General features: G+C 42.4%; 5 protein-coding genes across 10 annotated transcripts in view; 3 read left to right on the top strand and 2 right to left on the bottom strand.

Annotated features, from left to right (window-relative positions):
- Nucleotides 1-4,561, top strand: part of tmem131 (transmembrane protein 131) — a 30,788-nt gene extending 26,227 nt beyond the window's left edge. For both annotated transcript variants that reach the window (XM_034881722.1, XM_034881721.1), the window contains exons 33-41: nt 309-427; nt 526-644; nt 1,039-1,191; nt 1,292-1,442; nt 2,018-2,133; nt 2,236-2,317; nt 2,409-2,512; nt 2,644-2,792; nt 3,708-4,561. In XM_034881722.1, the coding sequence (XP_034737613.1) occupies nt 309-427; nt 526-644; nt 1,039-1,191; nt 1,292-1,442; nt 2,018-2,133; nt 2,236-2,317; nt 2,409-2,512; nt 2,644-2,792; nt 3,708-3,974 (1,260 nt within the window). In that variant the 3' untranslated portion in view covers nt 3,975-4,561. The remainder of the gene's footprint in view (nt 1-308; nt 428-525; nt 645-1,038; nt 1,192-1,291; nt 1,443-2,017; nt 2,134-2,235; nt 2,318-2,408; nt 2,513-2,643; nt 2,793-3,707) is intronic.
- A 475-nt stretch (nt 4,562-5,036) lies between these two features.
- si:ch211-201h21.5 (uncharacterized protein LOC555526 homolog) lies at nt 5,037-9,098 on the bottom strand. Of its 2 annotated transcripts, none has more exons than XM_034881739.1 (6): nt 9,002-9,098; nt 7,578-7,771; nt 6,731-6,913; nt 5,785-5,896; nt 5,582-5,718; nt 5,037-5,496 (listed from the first exon to the last, which is right to left on the bottom strand). In XM_034881739.1, exons 2-6 carry the CDS (start codon nt 7,758-7,760, stop codon nt 5,134-5,136), a joined length of 978 nt encoding a protein of 325 aa, XP_034737630.1. In that variant the 5' UTR covers nt 7,761-7,771; nt 9,002-9,098; the 3' UTR covers nt 5,037-5,133. The 2 variants fall into 2 exon arrangements, with proteins under 2 accessions (XP_034737630.1, XP_034737631.1); XM_034881740.1 differs by lacking the exon at nt 9,002-9,098 and adding an exon at nt 8,645-8,950 and having other exon boundaries at nt 7,578-7,766.
- LOC117950586 (basic immunoglobulin-like variable motif-containing protein) lies at nt 8,722-16,025 on the top strand. Of its 3 annotated transcripts, XM_034881733.1 has the most exons (11): nt 8,722-8,922; nt 10,328-10,876; nt 11,311-11,440; nt 12,608-12,703; nt 12,795-12,899; nt 12,995-13,089; nt 13,178-13,310; nt 13,648-13,731; nt 13,824-13,920; nt 14,395-14,701; nt 15,820-16,025. In XM_034881733.1, exons 1-10 carry the CDS (start codon nt 8,883-8,885, stop codon nt 14,695-14,697), a joined length of 1,632 nt encoding a protein of 543 aa, XP_034737624.1. In that variant the 5' UTR covers nt 8,722-8,882; the 3' UTR covers nt 14,698-14,701; nt 15,820-16,025. The 3 variants fall into 3 exon arrangements, with proteins under 3 accessions (XP_034737624.1, XP_034737623.1, XP_034737625.1); XM_034881732.1 differs by having other exon boundaries at nt 14,395-16,025; XM_034881734.1 differs by having other exon boundaries at nt 8,907-9,095; nt 14,395-16,025.
- Nucleotides 16,026-16,143: 118 nt separating this feature from the next.
- The window catches only part of zgc:172121 (uncharacterized protein LOC337599 homolog), a 6,752-nt gene continuing 707 nt past the window's right edge, over nt 16,144-22,188 (bottom strand). Inside the window, exons 2-9 of the mRNA XM_034881738.1 lie at nt 20,309-20,463; nt 19,661-19,728; nt 19,161-19,333; nt 18,971-19,074; nt 18,259-18,420; nt 17,954-18,159; nt 17,025-17,104; nt 16,144-16,936 (exon numbers count right to left, since the gene is read on the bottom strand). Coding sequence (XP_034737629.1) covers nt 16,848-16,936; nt 17,025-17,104; nt 17,954-18,159; nt 18,259-18,420; nt 18,971-19,074; nt 19,161-19,333; nt 19,661-19,728; nt 20,309-20,413 — 987 coding nt within the window. The 5' untranslated portion in view covers nt 20,414-20,463 and the 3' untranslated portion in view covers nt 16,144-16,847. The remainder of the gene's footprint in view (nt 16,937-17,024; nt 17,105-17,953; nt 18,160-18,258; nt 18,421-18,970; nt 19,075-19,160; nt 19,334-19,660; nt 19,729-20,308; nt 20,464-22,188) is intronic.
- The window catches only part of nme7 (NME/NM23 family member 7), a 16,745-nt gene continuing 15,532 nt past the window's right edge, over nt 20,976-22,188 (top strand). The window contains exon 1 of one of the 2 annotated variants that reach the window (XM_034881736.1): nt 20,976-21,218. In XM_034881736.1, coding sequence (XP_034737627.1) covers nt 21,216-21,218 — 3 coding nt within the window. In that variant the 5' untranslated portion in view covers nt 20,976-21,215. Of the gene's footprint in view, nt 21,219-21,951; nt 21,956-22,188 lie in introns of those variants that run through there. The other variant, XM_034881737.1, reaches the window with a different exon arrangement.

The raw sequence follows: 22,188 nt of genomic DNA, 5'->3' as shown, positions 1-22,188 counted from the left end.
GTGTGGGATGTTTGTGGGCGTAACCAAAGAACCTTTGGGCTCCACATGGGTGTGTAACCCCCAGATGAAGGATTTTTGCCTTAGAACATAACCGCCATGCAACAATTCGAAAAGATTGTTTTATTCCTCTGATTCCCTCTCTTCATTTACTCTCTAGCTCGCTCGGCTCTCTGGCTGTTGAGCCAGGGAGGAGGGGCCAACTTTGATACTACATATTCACCTTTAAAAACACTCTGGCATCTACTACTATGGAAGTGGCATAATAATATGCATACTCTTATCATATATTTTCCCATCATTTCTTCCAGGAACCAGAGAAGAAGAAAACAACAGTAACCACAGAAAAAGAGGCTTCAAATTTCCTAATCAAACCCAAACCCAAGAAACAAGGAAGCACGAAGAAAGAGAGCCCAGCTGAAAAGTCCAGGTCTGTTTATCTAATCACAGGCGATGACATCATCTTTTTTTATTTATTGCTTTAAAAAAAAAAATCCTTTTCATGACAAATCTTTTCACGGCTCCTAGTTCTCTGGAGCTGCCGTATGTCACCCCGCTGGAGAACAAACAACGCAAGAGTTTCACATCCAAGACCCTGCACCCTCTCACCAGCCTCCCGAAGACCAGACCGCTGCAGAAACAGAGATGTAACGATCCTCACTTAATGATGGGGCTGCTCAATTATGGAAAAATCAAACTCCCAGTTATTTTAGTCAATATTGAAATCACGATAATTTAACACAGTTATGCAATGACTCGTTGGAAAGATGTTACATTTATTAAATTTAAAAAACAAATCAATAGGGAAAACACCTTGAACTGTGAAATTTCCCTTAATACTTTTCCTGCTTGATTGTTTTTGAATTCCTCTTCAGAATGCAAGACAAAAAAGAGTAGACTTGCTAAATGTAATGTGCAAAATACTTCTTCTTATAGATAACATTGATTTTTGATAAGAATTCTATTAATTGTGCAGCCCTACTTAAATGTCGTCTCTTTGCTTTTATACCAGATGTGTTTGTGACATGTTTGTTTTGGCAGTTGATGGGAAGCTGGAAGAAGGGCGTCCTACTCTCTTGGCCAAATTGTTGTCCAGCGTCCCAGTGCCAGAGCTGGGCCACAGCAGCAGCTCTGAGGGGGAGAAGGAGTTTGCGTCCCCAGAGTGGGATGTACCACTTTCCAAAAACAGCGTCCGTAAGTCGAGATGTGAGACCCAGTGTCGGTCCTCCTTCAAACACTCACCCATCTTTGCAGCCTTGTAAAGATCCCATTGTCATCTTTTCCACCCATGCAGAAGCAGATAGTCTCCAGCAGATCTCCATCCAGACGATAAACGCGGACCCTTTCCTGAAGAGATCTATCACAGCAGGGACCAGCTCCCCTCCACCCACCTCCCCCAGCTTACTGTCCCGAGGCTCCTACAGCAGTGTGCTCAACAGTAACAGGTAACCACATGGTCAAATGTGAAGCGAATACAACACAATTTTAGCTTATGTCGTTTAAAGATTGTGGAAGAACTTTTGTCCTCTGATTGAAAAGCTGTGCTCTGTTTCTCCAGCATCATTACCTGCAACTGTCACAACGTCTATTATGTAATAACCCACTCCCAGCCAACAAACAGAAGCCTCTCCTTTTTATTTGTCAAATCTTTTTAACTTTCTCACCAACTAAATGAATGATAACCAGCCCCAGAGTTTTGTCACTAATGACCACTCTGTACCCCATGATCCCCCCCCCCCTTACTCTGTGCCCTTTATAAGGAAACAATTTTTGCCTGTTAGATTTCCGGAGGAGGTTTTGTTGCTGCTTTTTTAACCTTTGAACAGCTCTCTTTCTACTGGCTGCTTGCCTGTTTGACCTTCTTGATTTAAAAGAATTTGTATTTTTAGTAAAGATTTTACAAATACTGGGTTAGTTGTTATAGTGGATTATACATATATATTTATTTTCATATTAAAGCATACTATGTTGGTGGTACTGGTTTAGTAATCAGATTGGTGAATCTTTGAAAATTTTGCAGTGAGGGAAACCCAAAAAAGGCCCCAGGAAATAAATTGTCTGCAGCCACTCCACTCCCGGGCAAAAATGGGAACCCCACCTTTGCTGCTGTAGCTGCTGGTTATGATAAAAGCCCAGGTACGTACGTAACCATGAACTAATGCTTGGTCAAAGCGTGTGCCCTTGTGCTACGGTGGTTTGTTGACAAGAGAGACCACTGATGTTTCCTGTTCCTTTCAGGCGGCTCTGGCCCAGGTAAAACTGACAGCCAAGGAAAGACTCTGCCGCACATGACATCAGTGGAAAGTGACAGCTCTGACAGGTAGTGTGAGAAAATGACATTTACATCCAGACATGACAGCAAGATGTAATCCCAGTTCAATGTTCTGCAAATATCTGTTTTCCTCCCATAGTTCTGGATTATGGAGTCCCATTGACACAGTCAGTAGTCCCAACTTCAATTCTGCCAACTCATTCTCTGCTTTTGGACCCAACAATTCCTTCAACCTGACAGGAGGTAACCTTTGTGGCACTGTCAACGAGCAAATAAGAAAGTAGAGTAACTGGTGTAACAATTTATGGTTGACTGGCTGCATTCAAACTGAAGTAAGTCTGTCTCTCTGTCTGTCTCTCTGTCTGTCGGTCTAGTTTTCAGTGGAATGAATCTCCCAAAGTCATCAGAGCCTCAGCCAAGCTGGCCTGAGTTCACCCCTGCCGCGTCCATCTGGGACATCCCGAGCAGTGACTCTCTGCACTCCTGGCCCAGCAGCTCCAGCTCCCCGACCGCCCCGACTGCAGTAAGATATGCCTACCGTACACTCGAAGAAAGTCTGACGCCGTCTCACATCTAAAAACAATCATCTCACATCTAACGTTAGGACTGTCATAATATGTAAAGACTGGGGATCTTGCAGGGTCACACACCGCAAGACCATAACTGTACCATTCAATACAATTTTATTTATAAAGCTCCAAATCCCAACAGTTATCTCATTGCGCTTTTCATAAAAGAGCAGGTCTGGACTGGACTCTGTGGTGTTATTTACAGAAACCAAACAATTCCCACTAAAAGCAAGTACTAGGCCACAGAGGCAGAAACCTTGAGCAGAACCATGGCTCAGGGTGGGCTGGGCATCTGCCTCCACCGGTTGGGGGCGAGATAGAGACAGACAGAGAGAGAGAGACATGGAGAATTGTAGCTGAGGGTGTGGAGCAGGAACATGGAGGCGCAGGTGACTCCACCCACAGATCCAGAGCCAGAAACACCTGCAGGAAGAGATAGGAGGAGAGAGGGGAGGGACGAGAGAGAACAAGACTCCGGGAAAGGGAAGAAGAGTAGATCGGATTTGAAAAATGTAACCGAGCTAGTTAGCTATTGCTACCGGTAGCTGGTAACTTAATGTAAAGTTGATGATTTTCTGTTCTGCCATACAAGCCTTTTCACTGTAAAGCATATCAGTTCCAAATATTGGTTCCAATAACTACTAACAATCTGTATCGGTATCGGCTTTTAAAAACCAGTACAGTCCTTGTTTTAAGACCACCTTACACTGAACGATGGAGACGACGGGAGCGCGCCCAAGCCTAGTAGGACTTCATGCTGGACATTGGTCTGTGACAGAGGTTGTTTGTGTCTGTGTTTTTAATGCAGCTCGCAGATAGTTTTTTTTCCTCGTGATTTTATTGTGTAGCGTCCCTTCTCTTTTTTTCAGTCACTCCTGGGAAACGCCCGCAACCCCTGGTCGGCCACCACACCCTTCGGCAGCTCCATCTGGTCAACAAGTGCAGACTCAGCCATACACCCTTTTCCTCCAACGACCAACTCGACAACGCTGACCGATCTGGTCAGCAGTCCCGCCCCGTCGCCGCCAGCTTCGACCGAGATGAGTCGGACCTACAACCCATGGAGCATGTGGCGCCCCATCCTGAGCAGGCGCAGCTCTGAGCCCTGGCCTAGCTCCTCGGACAACGGCAATTAAAACTGAACATGGCGGCACTTAACAGAAGCACATCAACGGCTTTGATGTACTCTGTACGCTCAGTCTAATTATTTTATAATCAGAGAATCCCAACAAAAAGCAATGTTACCTGAAGTGGGTTTGGTAGCCCAGTGCTGCAGGTCACCAAACCGGCAGTTTAGTTCTCCGCAGCTTTTTATTCACGGGGGCAGAAATGCTTACTTTTTATTTGGATTTCTTTTAACAGGTGCCCTGAAATTAAAAATATTGATATGGTATGCTAATGCAAGTGCAGTCATTTTTGCTGTTATAGAAAGGCTGCATTCCTTCTTAAAGTTTGGTACATGGCACAGAGTTGCGGATGTTCAGTATTAATGTTGGAACAGACATCTTATTTTAAGCCACGTGTTCTTATTGGTTTCTTATTAAAGTTGGTTTGACAAGTCAAATTGCTACATTTGCATCAAAATCATTGCACTAGGCTTTTATTTGGCAGAAGGAGTCTTTCATTATATGAAAAGTGATTCTTCAGGACACCAAGTTTGAGGTTTGTATTGTACATCGCCTCTATTTGTCAGCAAATTGAAATAAAGGATTTCAGCAGAACATCTTCTTTTTCATGTTATTTAGTTCTACAAGATCTGATTTCCTTTAGTCACGTGGAGACATTGGGAACACGTGAACACAACATTAGCATATCACCTTGTATGTCGATATGGCTTGTACTTGTTAGCAAATCGTTGCTTTTTGACACTTCCAGCTGTTACGGGGCATCGTTAGCTCATTGTGGAGCATCCGTCCTCCTGATTCAAGTCTAATCGTCTCTCTTTTTGTCTTTACCATCAATGCCACTGGGGTCATAGGGCATAGTAATTTTTTAGGGGTATAAGGCCAAACTGAGGGGCCCTGGCTGCTCCCTTTCCAGAAAAAAATGGAACCCCACGTTTGCTTCTGTAGCTGTTGATTATGTTGAAGGGGTAAATATGTAACAGTTGATGAAGGCTGCCTTGTGTATTTTTGTTTTAGGTAAAACTAAGAACAGAAGAGAGAAAACAAGGTTTGTATTGTAAGTCACGTCAAAGCTGTTCAGCTTTTTTTTTATTCAATATACTCAAAAAATAATTTGATTCAGGGTGGCACATTCACTTTTTTTTTCCCTTCTGATGTATTTCATCAATGATTACTTCTTCGGTTGTCTTAGAGACTCCATGAGTAACTGACCAAGCTTGGCCACGTCACACTTGGTCAGAACAAATACACTGTGGCTCTTCTTCAGCTCATTTGTGCGATCCAGTGCCATCATGCCACGAGTCATAGAGCCCTGCAGCTCCACGCGGACGGGACACTGGATCCTCTCTGTTACCACGCTGCCGTCGATGCAGGCGGCCATTGCATAGGCATCATAAGAGACAAACCCAGGTCCAAAGTACACGTCTCTCTTGCTCTTCATAGCATCTTTGGAGTAAGCCCAGCATTTAGACGTTATCATCTTCATAAAGACTGCAGCAGCTGCATCCTGATTGATCAGCTCTTCAAAGAACTCCTGTACAAATGAAATCCAGGAAATCAGTTTGAAGCGTAACAGCCGTGCCGGGTTACGTACAGTAGTTCGTTATTAAACAGCTTACCCATGTCAGGGCATTTCTGCATGAGTATTCCCATGATGCCAGGTATGTAGGGCAGAGGTATTCTTCAAGGACAATATAGGCAGACTCTGGATCAAGTGCAAAGTTAAACTCTGCACATAGTGTCACATTTCCTTTTCCTACAAAGACAAAATCCAGTTAAAGAAGTACAAAAATCCAACCCTGTAGTTGTGTGGTGGTATTACCTTCCATGTTGCCCCCCATAATGTACAGATCTTTGAGCTTTCGGGGAAAACTTGGATCCAGTCGGACAGCCAATGCCAGATTAGTGAGCGGGCCGAGGGCCACCAAGGAGACCTGTCGGAAGCACATTTTAATGGTACACGCCAGAGAGTGGCCTCACACACATTGTTTTCTGTAAACTCTGGACGATGTCTGATGAACCAGGTCCGGCCCCCCTTCTAGCCCCGCCCCTGATCCCGGGGTCTACATATGACCATGCTTGAACTCTGGCAAGGACAAATGGCCAGTGTACAGTACTGGCTAAAAACTTATTTTGCGGTTATGGAATTCTCATTCAGTGCTTTCATTTGAATTGCAGCTGAGAGTTGGGCGAAGACGTCCATCTGGAGAAGCTTTGATCCAGGGTTGCGAGGAGGAGGAATGTGTTGGACATGGACATGTTGGGAAACATTTAAGGAGTCTGAGGGAAGGTGTGGGTAGAGTATATTTATACTGTAACAGAGGTAGCTGTAAAGGACATGTTTCTGTCCGTATTTGTCTCTCTGGTTTGCTCTTTAGGTTTTTAAAAGAAGTCTTGCTATTTACTACCTCAACATTGATGTATTTATGATTTTGGTGTAAGCCTTTCCCAACAGAAGGTCCTGTATCTGGTTGTCTCACCCTTCTTCACCCTTGGATATTTTCTTCAGTTTTTACGCCATTAAAACGCCCACATGCTTGCTGGGAATCTCCGGACAATCAGCTGCTCTAATCAAACATGAGCTCAGTCGGATGTTTAACACACTTTGTACTCGGGCGCTGGCAGGGTAAAGTTCGTTAAGTGTCCGTTCCAACTGATTTGGACATTTGCAGTCTCACCACATGCAGCTCCTCTGGGTAAAGTCTAGATGAGTTCAGTGCAGTGCGTGTGTGGAAGGGGGACAGACAGCCCAAAGAGAGGTTTCTCACCTGCTTCTGGTTTTCGGTCACCAGTCTAATCATTGCATTGACTGCATGCTCTCTCTGGATTTTCACTTCCCACTGTGTGTCTTTGTCTTTAATCACATCCCCGAGTCCATCTGTTCCAAAGTGGTTACTGACTGGGTTACTGGCTCCAACTAGAGGACCACCAGAACCTCGAAACACTGGAATCTGCAGAACAAAAAGATGGACATGCATATCTAACATTAGCCTTTTGTATGTTACATTAAAAACTAGAGATATTGTGGAAGCTGCCGGTACAACCCCCCAGGCTGATCTGCTGTCACCAAGCAGCTTCACTGGAGCGGTTGGGGTTAAGGGCCTTGCTCAAGGGCAGGGGAATCACTGCTCTTTCACCTTCCCCACCAAGATTTGATTCTGTCGGTCTGGGGATTGAACTGGCGACCTCCCGGTCACAAGCTTGCTTCTTTAACCTTCAGGCCACATGCAACACCGTCTAAGAGTTTCTTCTGCTTTATGAATATATTTTACCTTCATACTCATCTCAGGCTAGTGAGCAAAGGGATAGTCCAAAGTTACCCATTAACCATCTTCTATCTTTTAACAATGACCACCACCTTCTAACTCCAACCAAATAGGTTTTGTGCCAGTCATATGTTGTAATCATTTTGTCATAGTTTTTGAAGACATTTAACGTCATTCTGCTGAAAGGGGGCGAGAGATCAGTAAGAGTTCAGGAAAGGACATGACAAACCTATTTAATCCTTTATCTTGGAGAACGTGTTGAGCCAAAACTACTAAATGGGAAACAAGGATGAGTTTATATGTGCAGGTAATTTTTCTGGTTGTTTGAAGACAGCTTCGGTGAACTTACCCCCTCGCGCTCACAGACGGAGAGCACCCTCAAAACATTCTGACACACATTCTCAACTGCTGCGTTCCCAAACACACAGGTAATGGCCACGACCTGAACGCTGGGGGCCGCCAAGGCCATCATTATAGCCTGAGCATCGTCTATGCCGCAGTCTGTGTCGATGATCACCTGCTTCTTCGCCATGTTCACCTGTAACATGTCAACACACAAAGGCAGTCAGGAATGACCCCCCATGGGACATGGGAGAAAGTTAGCTTTTTGCCATGAATCTGGTTAGGGTTAGGCTTCAAACTACTGGTTAGGTTTAGGGCTTGGGTTCAAATTAACCCTTTGTGGCATTAGGCCACAAACAATCTTATAACTTTATAAACAACAATACAACTGATGCTCTGAAATCTATTCTACATGGTTAGGTAAACGCAATCCATCCTTTCCAACATTTATTAAATATGCCTGTATTAAACTCAAAGCAAATGCTCATTTTCTATTACAAAAATGTCATGCATGTCTGCTTAGGGGTGGTCCTTTAATTTCAGGTTGTGTGTTGTGATGTCACAACTAATATATATATATATATATTCTGAAACGCAGACTGGTAAATGTACATACATGTATGAGAAAAACACTTTAAAATGTTCCAGTAGAAACCCAAAATACCTCAAAAGGACTAAATGAGCTTAATATTGAACCTTTTACAACGTTTCAGGAATGCCAAGAAGCTGTGGTGACATCCTATGTGGGACACTTTCCCCTGCTGTCTGGGACTGTCTTGCAGAGGTGGCTCATATCCATAGACCGTTATGGGAATATCCCAGAGCATTCCTAAAACACATGGTAGTGATTTCTCTCTCCAGCATCCGGTCTGCCTCACCCTGGACTGTTACACCAATACTTTCCACTTGAACTTTCTCCGTGACAGTGACTTGGTTAATGCCCATTGCTTGATCGTTTTATTTGTCCCACTTCTCTATTGATCATACACATTTCCCTCACTTTCCCACTTTTATTGTTGTAGTTGTTAAACGATCTAAGCCCGATATCCAGTGAAAAGACATAGACCGACTTACCTTCCATGAAGTAAATAAGTTTTAAGGGCTAGCGCTGTCTCTCCTGTGATTGGTTCAAATGTAGGATCATTCCAAGGATTACTAACTCGGGATAGGTGATATTTATGTAATATTTGAAGTACATATTACACAAAACAATAAACTACGGTCTTCAGTACGATTTTGTACGTTTGTATCAGTGTTTTAATTGTATTATCTAGCTTTAATTATTTATTGGACACCGCGGTTGCTCCTCAGAATGGTACAGTCCTTCAACCCTGCACGGGAGGAGGATACGGGTAAGCAGGACGATGGCTCGTAATTATTAGCGTTATTTTCTTTTTTTTAAATGTACTAACCTAATGTCAGCTCCCTTTAGTGATATGTGGTTAGCTCGACGCTTCACTGATTCCCAGCCCCTCGGTACTAAGCCGTGGACGTAGTACGGGGGAAGAAAGACCGAAACAACGGGGTGTGTTTACTACTGCTAGCTACCATACAGCACTGCTAGCTACCATACAGCACTGCTAGGTACCATACAGCACTGCTAGCTACCATACAGCACTGCTAGCTACCATACAGCACTGCTAGCTACCATACAGCACTGCTAGCTACCATACAGCACTGCTAGCTACCATACAGCACTGCTATGTACCAAACAGCACTGCTAGGTACCATACAGCACTGCTAGGTACCATACAGCACTGCTAGCTACCATACAGCACTGCTAGGTACCAAACAGCACTGCTAGGTACCAAACAGCACTGCTAGCTACCATACAGCACTGCTAGCTACCATACAGCACTGCTAGGTACCATACAGCACTGCTAGGTACCATACAGCACTGCTAGGTACCATACAGCACTGCTAGGTACCATACAGCACTGCTAGGTACCAAACAGCACTGCTAGGTACCAAACAGCACTGCTAGGTACCATACAGCACTGCTAGGTACCAAACAGCACTGCTAGGTACCATACAGCACTGCTAGCTCCGGCCTGGCACACAGCTAGAGAGGTAGATCTGTATCTGTATCTATATCTATATCTATATAGATAGATAGATAGATAGATAGATGTCTGTCACTACTACTCGGGCTGTTTTCATCTCGACTACAGCGGCGTTACAGGTGACATGTTAGTTCATTTTCAATAACACTAAGCTTTCCACATCCGGGTAATAGGAGCCCCTGCAGGCTGTTTTCCTAATAGATGACTTATTAATCTAGGTTAAAGGTAATATAATATAATGCATGGGGCTGTCTAAAGGGCCTGGCAGTTAAGCAATGGACTTCAGGGTTAGTGCTGAGTGGAATTTGCTCCCTAGGGTTGCATTATAATGCCTTGCTTCCTCTGTGAAATTGTGTATGTGCTTGGTGTCTTATTCATGAGTTTATATTTCAGATATTTAATTTAATTTATACATAATCCCCCCCACCCACCCACCCTTTTTATTTAAGCTACTTTTTAAAATGTATATATCTCTATATCTCTATCTGTATATATTTTGTGTTTTCTCCAGGTTGTATATTACATTCTCTTGTGTGTATTTGATTGAATACATCCTCTCTGAGACATTGTAAGCTTATTTTTGTAAGTTCTTCAATGATAACAAAGGATCAGATGTTCCCTGAGTGCACAGTGTTGGGTCTCCATTGCATTAGCTCCATCTTCATGTATCTCTCTATTGTCCCTTCGTCATCAGAAAAGACCGCCATCACTTCAGCCTCGGCTAGTTGTGCCGTCGGTCCTGGGCGTGGCTGTCCGATGCCTAATACGTCAGAAGGTCAAGGAGCGAACCCGTCTGGGCCAGCTGAACCGTCGGGGCTGCAAAGGCCCAATGATGGGGAGGAGGAACGCGGTCTGATCAGCTCCCTCGTCCGGGACGCTGCGAGGATCAGGAGGGCTTCGAGTGCAGAACTCCACCTGCCGTGGACCTGCCCAGTCACACACTCCCGTGAGAAGTTCTACACCGTCTGCTCCGATTATGCTCTTGTCAACCAGGCTGCCTCTGTGTACTGTCCCCCAAATGCAACCAGGGACGTTGTCCCGAACAAGCAGGATGATGGGCTGTCACTTGTGAAGCCCAAACACGCCGCTGACTTCAGCACTGGCCAGTCTGGAGGGGCCCATGTGGGATCCGATGAGGACTGTGACATGGTGGAAGTGTCCTCTGGCCACACCAAACCTATCTTGGCCTGGGAGATTGATACCACAGACTTCAACGCTGTGCTCACTAGAAAAATAAGAACAAGTAAGAAACATGTCAGATAGAAGTGTCGTATAAATGATGTTCACACTTGGTCTGGCTTGCTATCCCCCAAAGCTGCTTCTCCTGTTTTAAATAGCATGACCAGATACTTTGAAGTCGATATTGCGGCGAAATTGTTGGGATTATTCATAAAAATATGAACACAGTGAGAGTTTCTATAAATTACCATCAGCATATGTGGATTTAATAATGGTAAAGGCAAATAATAAAACAGCTAGTAAGTCTGGTTAGTTCACAACAATTTACTGTGATGCAACCTTTAAAACCAGGACAAGACAACACATCATGATATGACCATATACCGAATTGATGATGATATCTAGCCTCAAATATCGATGTTGATATATTATGGATGTATTGCCCAGCCCTACATTTAAACCATGGTTTAGTCTCCAGTGACTGAGGCTGTGTTTCAGGCAATGTGAAGAAATGCAGCAGCAAGAAGATGAAGTCATCAGACAGACCCAGCCGCAATCTGCAAGACGTCCCTCCGCATGCCTTGCTGGACGAGATCAAAGAGAGAAAAGTGCTTGACCTCAGGAGATGGTAAAGTTATATATATTCACACACACATACACATACACACACATTTCTTTACACGGAGTTCACTTTCTCAGAAGTGGCAGTTATTCTAAGCAACGTGGAGCTTCCTTCCCGAGACCGTAGCAGAGCCACCACCGTCGCTGCATCTGCAGCCTAGCGCCACCCAAGACCATTGTGATTGTTTTTTAAAGAACTACAACCTGGAATGTATGTGTGGTGTAGCTACTAACATTTATCCTCCAACCAAAACACTTCATCACTCATTACAGAATGATCTAGAAAAACACCAACAACAGGTAGCACTACATTATGTATCTCTGTTTTTTTATTAATTTTGTATAAACCAAGAGTCCAGTACATTAAAAAGAAGGACACTTCAGTATTTTTTGGACTAATTACATGTGCACAAAACCAGATAAAGTAGTTCCAGTAATGCAATGCAAACCTTTACACTGTACACACATGTTTAGGATCGTTACAGAAATAGAAATACCTGTCTTCTGCATTTGGCCACTAGTTCTCATCTGCTTCAAATCCAGGAGACGGATCTTTTGTCCAGACATCCAGTATTCACTGTGTCCAAGATGGATATGTGATCATGTGGCTGATGATCCTAACCTTCTCCCGAGGAAAAGAATTCCTCCGTGAGAATCCATCCTGAGATGGATCCGGCTGCCTAGAAGAAAGTCTTGAAACAAATCATCCCCTTACAATTATTACATTATTACTGTATAAATGTAGATCCATATAGCACTAAAAAAGATTGACAGTTACTGATATTTCCTGTCTAATAACACAAAAATGTTTGGATTTTCACAATATGTCGCAGGCAGTTGATAACAAACTGATATAGTCCCCGTGTCAAAGCAATGCAGGCGGGAAAGACTCTTAACTTTCTCTTAACCCAGACACAAACTGTTGGGACCTCTCCCCTCTGATAGAAGGCTGACCAAAACCTCTGCAGTCATCCTCCCTACCAAGGTCCCAGACCTGATCCTGATGAAAAATGATCCACAGTTTAGTCCAAAATGACCTCTGTTGTGCTCACTTTGTGGAGAGTTTTGAAGAAGTGAGCTTAGTATTGATTCTGTCGAGAAATTCCTATTGCAATATGATATATTCAGTGGATTTTTTGTTTGTATATCCTGGGGATTCTTCTTTTTGCTTCAGGTACTGCATCAGTCGGCCACAGTACAAGACTTCATGTGGAATCTCTTCCCTGGTTTCCTGCTGGAACTTCTTGTACAGCACTCTGGGTGCAGGGAGGTGAGCAGCACGTAACGGCGTCCATCACACTTCTTTTTACAAAGAAATACAGCTCCTCACACACTAAGTGTACATGTATTTGCATTGCTAGTCTACCACCAATCTCTCAGGAGGAGGCTCTGCATATTCTCGGTTTTCAGCCGCCTTTTGAAGAAATCAAGTTTGGCCCTTTCACTGGCAATGCTACACTCATGCGGTACACAAAGCTGCTTCTAAAGTCTTTTTAAACAACCACTACATTTTAGAAAACGTGTGCAGCGCGATAATCAAAGCCAAAGCATTTTTTTTCAGGTGGTTCAGACAAATCAATGACAATTTCCGGGTGCGAGGTTGCTCCTACATTCTGTACAAACCACATGGAAAAAACAAGACAGCAGGAGAGACAGGTGAGTCCCGCAGCTGTCACGCTCAGCGGCATGTCCACTCATGAAGGGGAAAACTGCTTAATACCGATTTTTATTTAATTCTTTTTAGCTGAAGGAGCGTTGATGAAACTGACGCAAGGGCTGAACGACGAGTCTATGGCCTACATCTACCACTGCCAGAACCACTACTTCTGCCCGGTGGGCTTTGAAGCCACGCCTCTCAAAGCAGCAAAGGCTTACAGGTAGGTCACATCACTGAAGTTTAACTTGATTCTTTTCCTTCATGATTCATCTGCTGATTTGTTTTTTGATTACTTAGTCTGTGATGTGTGCATAAGTCAGTCCAAGGTGACGTTTGCAAAAGTTTAAATCCAAAGATATTCAGTTTGCAATTATATAAAACAGAAAAAGTAAAAAAATCATCACTTCATAGAAGAATATAAGAAAAGCTGAAACGAGAGAATGTTCGCCATTTTCTTCAAAATTTTTGCTTAAAAAATGGCAAAAACAAATATCAGTTTTTTTTAAAGTTGCAGATTTATCTGTTAAAACCGATGAGTGGTGTTTTTTTGTGCAAAGGGGCCCTCTCCCCACAAATGAAATGGAGCACTGGATCCTTATTGGCGAGCCCAGCAGGAAACACCCAGCTATCCACTGTAAAAGGTAAGCTCTCTGTCTCTCTTCGGTCTCCTTATTGGATCCTGTCCTGTATTATTATGCATGTTTCAGCTGTTCAACCTGAAGCTTCTTTTCAGATGGCAGGACGTTGTGACGGACCTCAACACACAAAATCCAGAATACCTGGACATTCGTCACACAGAGAGGGGGATCCAGCGCCGCAAAACCAAAAAGGTTCCCCCCTTCTCACACCTGTTATTTGAAATGTTGCTGATCATGTGAAAGGGTTACTGCTGTTCTTTTTCAACCTTTTCTCCTGTTTAAGTGTCTAAGTGACTGACGGGAACAACAGTCTTCGACATTGGTCCAGTATTAAGCGAGATTGCTGCGGTCGGTAGCGGTGAAACAAGCTTTAACGTTGTCAGACACTTAGAATATTAATCTGAGCCTGACCAATCAAAACCAGACCTTTTTATGAATGTAAATACAAGCTGCACAACTTTCCTATTAACTTCCATCGTAGCTTGTTTCTCCGCTGCCGACTGCAACACTCTCTCTTAATCCTGGACCAATGTCAGAGATGGTTGATCCCATTAGTCACTTAGACACAAAAACAGGAGTATAGGGTCCAGGTTGAACGGAAACAGTAGTTCCTTCTTAACATGTGTGGGTCAGAGCCTAACTGAGAGAACGTTGGGTGGCTCACAGGTGGGTGGCAACCTGCACTGCATCATGGCCTTCCAGAGGGTGAACTGGCAGAAGCTCGGCCCCTGGGCTCTGAACCTGGAGAACCTGCGCCACGATTTCCACCACCATGGCACGGAGCGGGCGCACGGAAGCGTTGCCGAGGAAGCCGAGGAGAGAGCGGCATCCAAACGCCTGGCCTACCTGGGACGCTCACACAGTATGGGCAGTCAGAAAGACAGCAGCTGGAAACGCCTGTCCAACACTACAGAGTACAGACAGAGGAGCTCCCCTGACAGCGACCTCGAAGAAGACATCACAGACTGAAAAGGTTCATTGGGGGTGGGGGTGATAACAGATGATACAGTACAAGTATAGAAGTTCCCCTTTAAAAGAATAGTTCTGGTGTTACTCTATATTTCCCATGCAAAGACTAAAACCGACAATGTGTAAGTCTGTGTTCCCTGCCTCCCGTAGCCTGTCTCTGCCACTGAGCCCAGAGAAATGTTGTTGGTTTTCTTGCCAGCAGGGGGCAGCGGAAACACGTGAACACAACATAGACCATGTAACATTTTGAGTTTTGTCAGTTATTTACATATCCAGCAGATACAGAGTAACATTAGCATTAGAGCTGGTTCATTTGATTTATGGACAGTAAGTCCAATATTCTCTCTTCTTTAGGCAAATATCTGTCTCTTCAGCTGCTGAATGCTCAACAAGTCTGCCAGCTCGCCACTGTGTCTGTTGTTTGGTGCTAAGCAGGTCGATTTTACACTGAGACCAGATGCCTGTTTCACCTGAAATCCACGCTGTGAAATCGGTGAGAGTGAACCAGAACAGTTCCGTTGCGGCTGGACAGTTAAACAATGAGCTGAAACTCACTATAAAACTCTTTAAAGCTAAGGGGAGCAGCTGATTTGGGCCATGATGGTCTGTACGTTCATCACTAGGAGCAACCCCTTTCACATTGTCATTTAATAGTGTGATTCTAAAACATGTCGCTTAGCAGAGTAAATGGTGCATTTGTTGGGGACTATTTTCAGCAGTGGAAATAAAGTACGGTGCCAATGTGGATAGTAACGAAGGAATCCAGTGCCACAGTGTGGCTCATTGATGTTTTGATAGTTTTTGGAACAATGGAGCTCTACGGCACAGAGGAGTGGGATATATCAGGCTCTGAATACACACACGCTTTTACAGGATTAAGTCATTGTTGGCTTTGGTCTTTTTGTGGGATAAATAAGAAAAAAAATCAAATATCATTGGACTTATTTAATGTTTTTTAGGACAATCAGATATGGATTCATCTCAGCTGTTGTTTTTGTAGTTTTTAGTGCTTTTAACCAAATAGTCTGTTAAAGTCAGCCTCGGGGAGGGTCGGCCTACTGTACCTCTTTATCTTCATGATTTTTGACACATTTTCTTTTCTTACTTTTCTATCTTTGCCAGTGTCTGTGAATGCAACAACTTCTTTAAATCAAAAACAACGGCAGCTACGCACGTGAGCCCCATTAACTTACCACTGAGCAGTGTGTGTCAGACCATAGACGCCTGGGTATTACTGTTTTTATGTTGCCATACAGCATATTAAGGCAGAAAACGACGACACAGATTTTCGCTGTCTGAGGTGCTAATGCATCCCGTTGCAAACAAGGTAAAGTATGTTATGTGAAAGAAAGGGAAAAACTCTGAAAAATGATCATGACATATGGCTAAACACAAAAATATACACTGTTCTTAACAGAACGTCAAACTACAGCCTCAGAAATGAACTTGATTTGTAACATAAGTTTTATTGAGTTAGGAACTTCATGGCCACTGCATTGTTATGCATTTGTTATTTTGTCTTACGCTAGAAGAGGGAGATTAGGTGTTCACATATGAGGATTCTACTAGTAACCACATGCAGATTTCTCTGATTTTATGTTTTATGACATCATGTTAACTCACTGCGGTGATACTGTAAGTGTGTACAGTATATTTACCTAGTACTTTCTGGGAAACTGCTGTAAATTCAGTTCAAAGATGACACAATTCCATTGTTCATTGTACAGGTAAGTGGGCTTGTTTTGCGCCTGATGTCCATACTGTGGTTATTATTTCCGTGGAGACTTTTTCCAGTTCAGGTCTTGTGAAAGCAGCAGACATTTTGTTGTGCTTTGTGTAACACCCAGTTCTGTTAGGTAGATGATCCTAGTTCAAATCATAAATAAAAGTCTGTACAGAAGTTATAGTGGAATCCCTCAAAATGATCCAAAATGTGAAACCCCAGAAAGGGAAGGCTGCATGGTTTAGTTTTTCTGTTCATGCAGCCAGTTTGGTCGGAGCTGTGCGGTGCCATTTTTCAGATGTCACTGTGTGATTTGATTTAGTGGTTTATTTATTATATTTTCCAATAAATTAAAACTTTTTTTATAACCTCTTGGAACAAACCGACATCTTTCTTCTCAATAATCCCTGTTCCGTTTTCAGTCCAGTCACACTGCAGAGGCTGCAGACGTGCATCTTCCTTTTAACTCTTGTCGTAACTCAGCTATGTGAGCGGGGCCGATACGACAGCAACCCCCTGATGAATAGACAAAAGAAATTTATCAGAGGAAATGCAGAAAAACTGGATAAAACCTTAAAAAGGACGAGAAAACATTCCACCGTACCAATCAGAGCAGCACCTTGCTTCATCCATGTGCGACTTAGTTTGGATATTGATGCTGATGTGTTCCCAGATGTTAGCCAGCTTTATGAGGATAAGCATGAAACAGTTAGCAGTACTCCGATCCTTTACCCCAGTACGGGTAGCATTACCACATTGGGAAAATACTCCATTACAAGTAAAAGTACAAAATTATTATCAGCAAAATGTACTTTCAATATGAAAAAGTTAAAGCACCGATGTTGCAAAATGACATATTTCCGAGTGTTATATATTGTTTTATTATCAGGGATGTAACAATACACTTAACTCCCAATTCAATACTATTTTCAGTTTACAATACGATTTATTTTATTTTACAACACACAGAACAACTGCAGACAAATATTTGTTTCTTCATATAAACTGAAACAACAGATGTGTCCTCACTAACCCTGCAAATAAAATTGTATTTCATCTTAAATAAAAAAACTAAAAAGCAAATCCAAATGACTAAATAAATAGAAGTCAAACAAGTGATATTTAAAGTAGACTACGCCCTAGGCTGTTTAAAACTTGCATGGCGATTCATTTTTTTTATCTCAACCAGTTATGTTCTTTACACATTCATATTGATTTTTAACCAATTCACAAAGCATTGTTACACCCCTGATTATTATTATGAATGCGTAATTTGTATTACTTAATATTCTGTGGGCAATTTAATCTATAAATGCATCATATTACTAGATCATATGTTATGCTCTAAATCTGCAAAGTGACCTTAAAGTAACTATAGGTGTTAGATAACTGCGGTGGATTTTTGTTTTTTTCAAGGTGACTTATAAAAAATGATCATAGGATGTTTGGTATTGTGTTGAAGGAGACTTGGACATGTCACATCTGTGTCCGTGCTGCGACCTAACTATTAAAACTCCTTGACTACAGACTCACCCATGCTTAGTGTCCCAGTCCTCTCCACTGTTGGGGTACACCACCCAGCTCATGTCCGGGCCCAGCAGGGATCTGGCGGAGTCCAGCAGTGGCTCCACCAGCGCTGCTGAGCAGCAGTTGACTCCTACAGCAACCAGCTGCGTGGATCTGTTGGCCATCTGCACGGCGTCTGTGAACGGGCTGCCGTCCGATATACATTTCTCGTCCTGACAGCGTTTGTGGACAAAATGTGAGTTGTTTGGACACACTGCACAATAGTTAATAATACATTGACACTAGTTATACTGTTTATGAGCAATGATTACCTTACAAGAGAAGGAGAGCCAGGCCTTAGAGTTTGGGAACTCCTTGAGCAGCTCAACCAGAGCCTCCGCCTCCTTGATACTTGGGATAGTCTCAAAAGCGATGAGGTCCGCTCCCGCTGCTGTTACACAGCCGACCTGCGGCCGGTGCCAAATTTTAAGCTCCTTGGAGGACAAAAAAGAGACACCCGAGAACATTGATTATGACTTAATTCTAAATTAATCAATCCATTTTTATTTAGTTGGAAAAGGATTTGCATCAACCATCTTGGTGGAGTGCTAAACCCAAAATCCAATAAACATGTTCCTAAAAGTGAAGAAAATCTGAAACGTTCCAAGTTGAGGAGGGCAAAAAACATGTTTAATTAGAATCACATCACATTAGATCAACGCTGACACAACGCCTAACCCTCTGAAGAAGTCTTTATTCCCAATTTACTTTATTTGGCTCATAAAATGGTATGAGGTACAATTCCAGTGAAGTGTAACCCCATCAGCTCCTTCAACTTGTGCATGATTTATCATAGAATGAATAAGAAATTGTTCTATTAAAGGGTCATTTGTACAGAGATACACCATAACCAATTCTGAACAAGTTAACAAATGATTCAGTAATAAATATGTCAAAATGTAGGTTAAATTTCTGTGTCCCTTTTACACAGCATGCAATATGTCATTCTTATGTAACTTGTATAAGCAGCTGGGAGCCACTCACTTCAATACTCATTTCCTCTGCATAAGCCCCTGTGTACTCAGCACCGTTGAGCAGAAAGGCCCCGTACGGTCCAACAGAGCCCGCCACCAGGGGCCATCTCTGTCCTTAAGAGATCCAAAAACAAAACACAATGACATAACCTCACAGTGTTTCCCATCTTAAAATATATCAAAGACCTATAGTTTAATACCTGTTGGACGAGTGTCGAGGACGAATCTCTCGACAGTCTCTTTGGCCAGTTGAACTCCAGACATCAGCAGGTCTCTGGCGCGTTCAGGGCCCACGTCCAGGTGACTGATGAATCCTGGAATGCTTGCCTGGTATGTAGCTGATGTGATAACATCCGCTCCACTGATGAGAAACCTGTTGATATTTATTACACCCTCAAATATTGTCTCAGTTTAACAAGTCCTTTCTACGATGGTTTATCATTTCTGTGCATCAAGGCTCAATATTTTGTAGGGCTTCTGCAACTAATGATTATTATCATTTTTTATTAATATGCTGATTATTTTCTTGATTAATGGTTTGGTCTGGAGAGAATCAGTGAAAAATACCCATCACCATATCATAGAGCACCTAGTGATATCATTATTAAATGTCTTGTTTTCTCCAACACCCCCAAATAGTCCAGTTCCTGTACTGTGAGAGCAGGTTGGTGCTTGCGGCTCTAGTTTTGCATGGCCCTACCTGTAATGAGCATCTTTTATGGCCTGGGGATTGGTATGGAGAAGCCTGGCGCTCCACAAAGGATCTCCCTAGGTGTTCCAAAATATACACATGAAATATGAATGTAGGATATATGTTATATTTGCAATTTATTAATTATATTGATTGACACAAAAGCATACTTGCTACAGATCATATACTAGAAGCTAAGAGTGTTGAATAAGGCTTCAACAACATAAGTGAAGTGAATATCTTCAGCGCTGCAAGTCCTTTGGGAATTCAGTACTATTACTACTGGTCTACTACTATTACTACTACTAGTAGTCTACTACTACTACTAGTCTACTACTACTATGTACTCTAACATTTTTGTTGATTATTCTTAATAATTGACAAGTTTGCCATATGTGTGTCACTGATTGTTACCACAGCTCTTGGACCTGTAGGCTGCTAACTAGATCAAAATGACAGAGTTGGAGTTGGACTTCACTTATTCCTAAAGTTACACTCTGGTGAGTTCCCCAGAGATCAGTGTAGCCCACGGGCGGGGACATGTCAATTAGAATTAGAAGAACCAATGCTGACTGATAACGTAGAGGCCTAATAATAATAATAATAATAATAATATTAATAATAATAATGAAGCGACGCAGCTGACTCATTTTTTACCTGTAAATTGGCTCCTTGCGCTTCTAGTTCAGTTGCTAGTCCGCCATCCAATATTAATGGTCCATTATCATTCATGTAAAGTCTTAGACGCGCAGAAGAAGCCATGGAGAAACACTTTAATAGGAGGTACTATTAGGTCTATGCTTTTATAAATGCTTATAAAACTCTGTCGTCTGCGTGAATGTGCGTGAACTACTGGGAGAAAATGCTTCACAGACTGTTGCTGTTCCGGGTAAAGTAAAGGTTCAAAGGTTGCGTTTTGAACCGCTCGGAATTTAAACAATTAAGGCGAGTCCAACCTTCACAATACCACCACAAGAGGGCGCATGAAAGCATGAAACAATGACAATGTGCCCACAAAGGTATAGCTAGAAGATTGGTATGGGTTGTCTATAAACTTAGCCCAGCCTATGAGCCCAGCATAGTGCTTTTCCCTACTCAACCTACTATATTAACCTATTAATATTCACTTAAATTCTGCTAAGTAGGTGGTGCATCAGATAGATTTGACCACTATATTGTGGGTTGTATACTTCATGTTAGTTTTGAAAGATGTATTTTTGTTAGTATTTTTGCTTCACTGGTAAAGGTTGAAGTAGTTTAACTTTGCTTTTGTTAGGTTGATGTTCCGCAAATGCATCTTGGCTTGTTGTCACTGGCAGTTTACAAATGACCCGCCTTACTCTGCTTCTGATTGGCTTACCCTGTACTGAGTGCTAAACTTAACCAATACGACCAACAAAGTCAACAAACATGAGCCAATCAGAGGCAGAGTAGGTGGATGATTTTTCCACCATCCTAGGAAATGCAAATTTGCTTACAGTTCAGCAACTATAGTTACTATAGAAACGAAGCATAGCCTGTAAAGCTGCAACAATATTGGGACATTAATTAATTAATTTAAAAAATGGTAAGTTAACATTTCCCCGTTAAAAAACACTGATGTGAACGCACTATTTGTTGGTTAGAAATTGAATTAATTTAACTATAACGCTTAAAGGGACCAAACAGAAAACTGTTTGCTAACGCAGCTAGCTAGCTAAGCATAGCAAACATAGCTAGCTAACGCTAGGCTAGTAGGTAATGTTAGCATAGCAGTTAACGTTACACTTAACCCACCGTTAGCCAACAACTTTAGACTACCTAACCTAGCTAAAGGATTGATTTAATTTTGGCATTTTGGAGTAACGTTTCTACCTAAATTAATGACTAAGCCAGTTTTAAAACAGCAGTTGGTGATAACAGTTAACTTAGCTACGTTAACTAGTAAATGTCCAGTAGATGAGCATTGACTAACTTTAGCAAGCTAGCAGGTTAAAGCTGTAACGTTAACACTTTTTTAACTTTTCAAGTTAACGTTGCAGTGCCAATGGTTTCTACGTTCACATACTAAAGTTCGTTTACCAATGAAATAAGAGAGAGTTTGTCAAGTTATTTGCCTTCTCAGTCAGAGGCAAGGGTCAGGGGCTGGAGCTTTCGCAAGTTAACAGGGGACAGAAGACAAGGAGACACTTTGGATATGTTGTCCTTCCCAGAGAAAGACACACATACACACTAGGTTCAGGATAAAGTATTTCATTCACCTTGACTTTAGACTGTGGGAGGAAACTGGAATGCTTTCACAGAAAGTTCTGGACGTCAAACATGGTGCGATGATTGATGATAAAATAATTTGAGGCAATCATTTCTAGTACTGTCCACTGCCTTTTACACTTTTTGGTTGACAAGATAAATAGAATCAAATCTGGCATTGCTTAAGTTTTGATATGATATCATTCTAAGCCACTTTTAATTCTTAGTAAATTGGAACTGATGCAGTAGTCACATTTGAAAATTCAGCACTGAATTACTTTGCAACAAGAGCATCACTTTGACACTGT

This window comes from Etheostoma cragini, chromosome 9 (assembly GCF_013103735.1).
Source record: "Etheostoma cragini isolate CJK2018 chromosome 9, CSU_Ecrag_1.0, whole genome shotgun sequence".
NCBI classification, from domain to species: Eukaryota; Metazoa; Chordata; class Actinopteri; order Perciformes; family Percidae; genus Etheostoma; species Etheostoma cragini.
The sequence above is the reverse complement of the archived record's forward strand: the minus strand, read 5'-3'. Positions and strand labels throughout refer to the sequence as shown.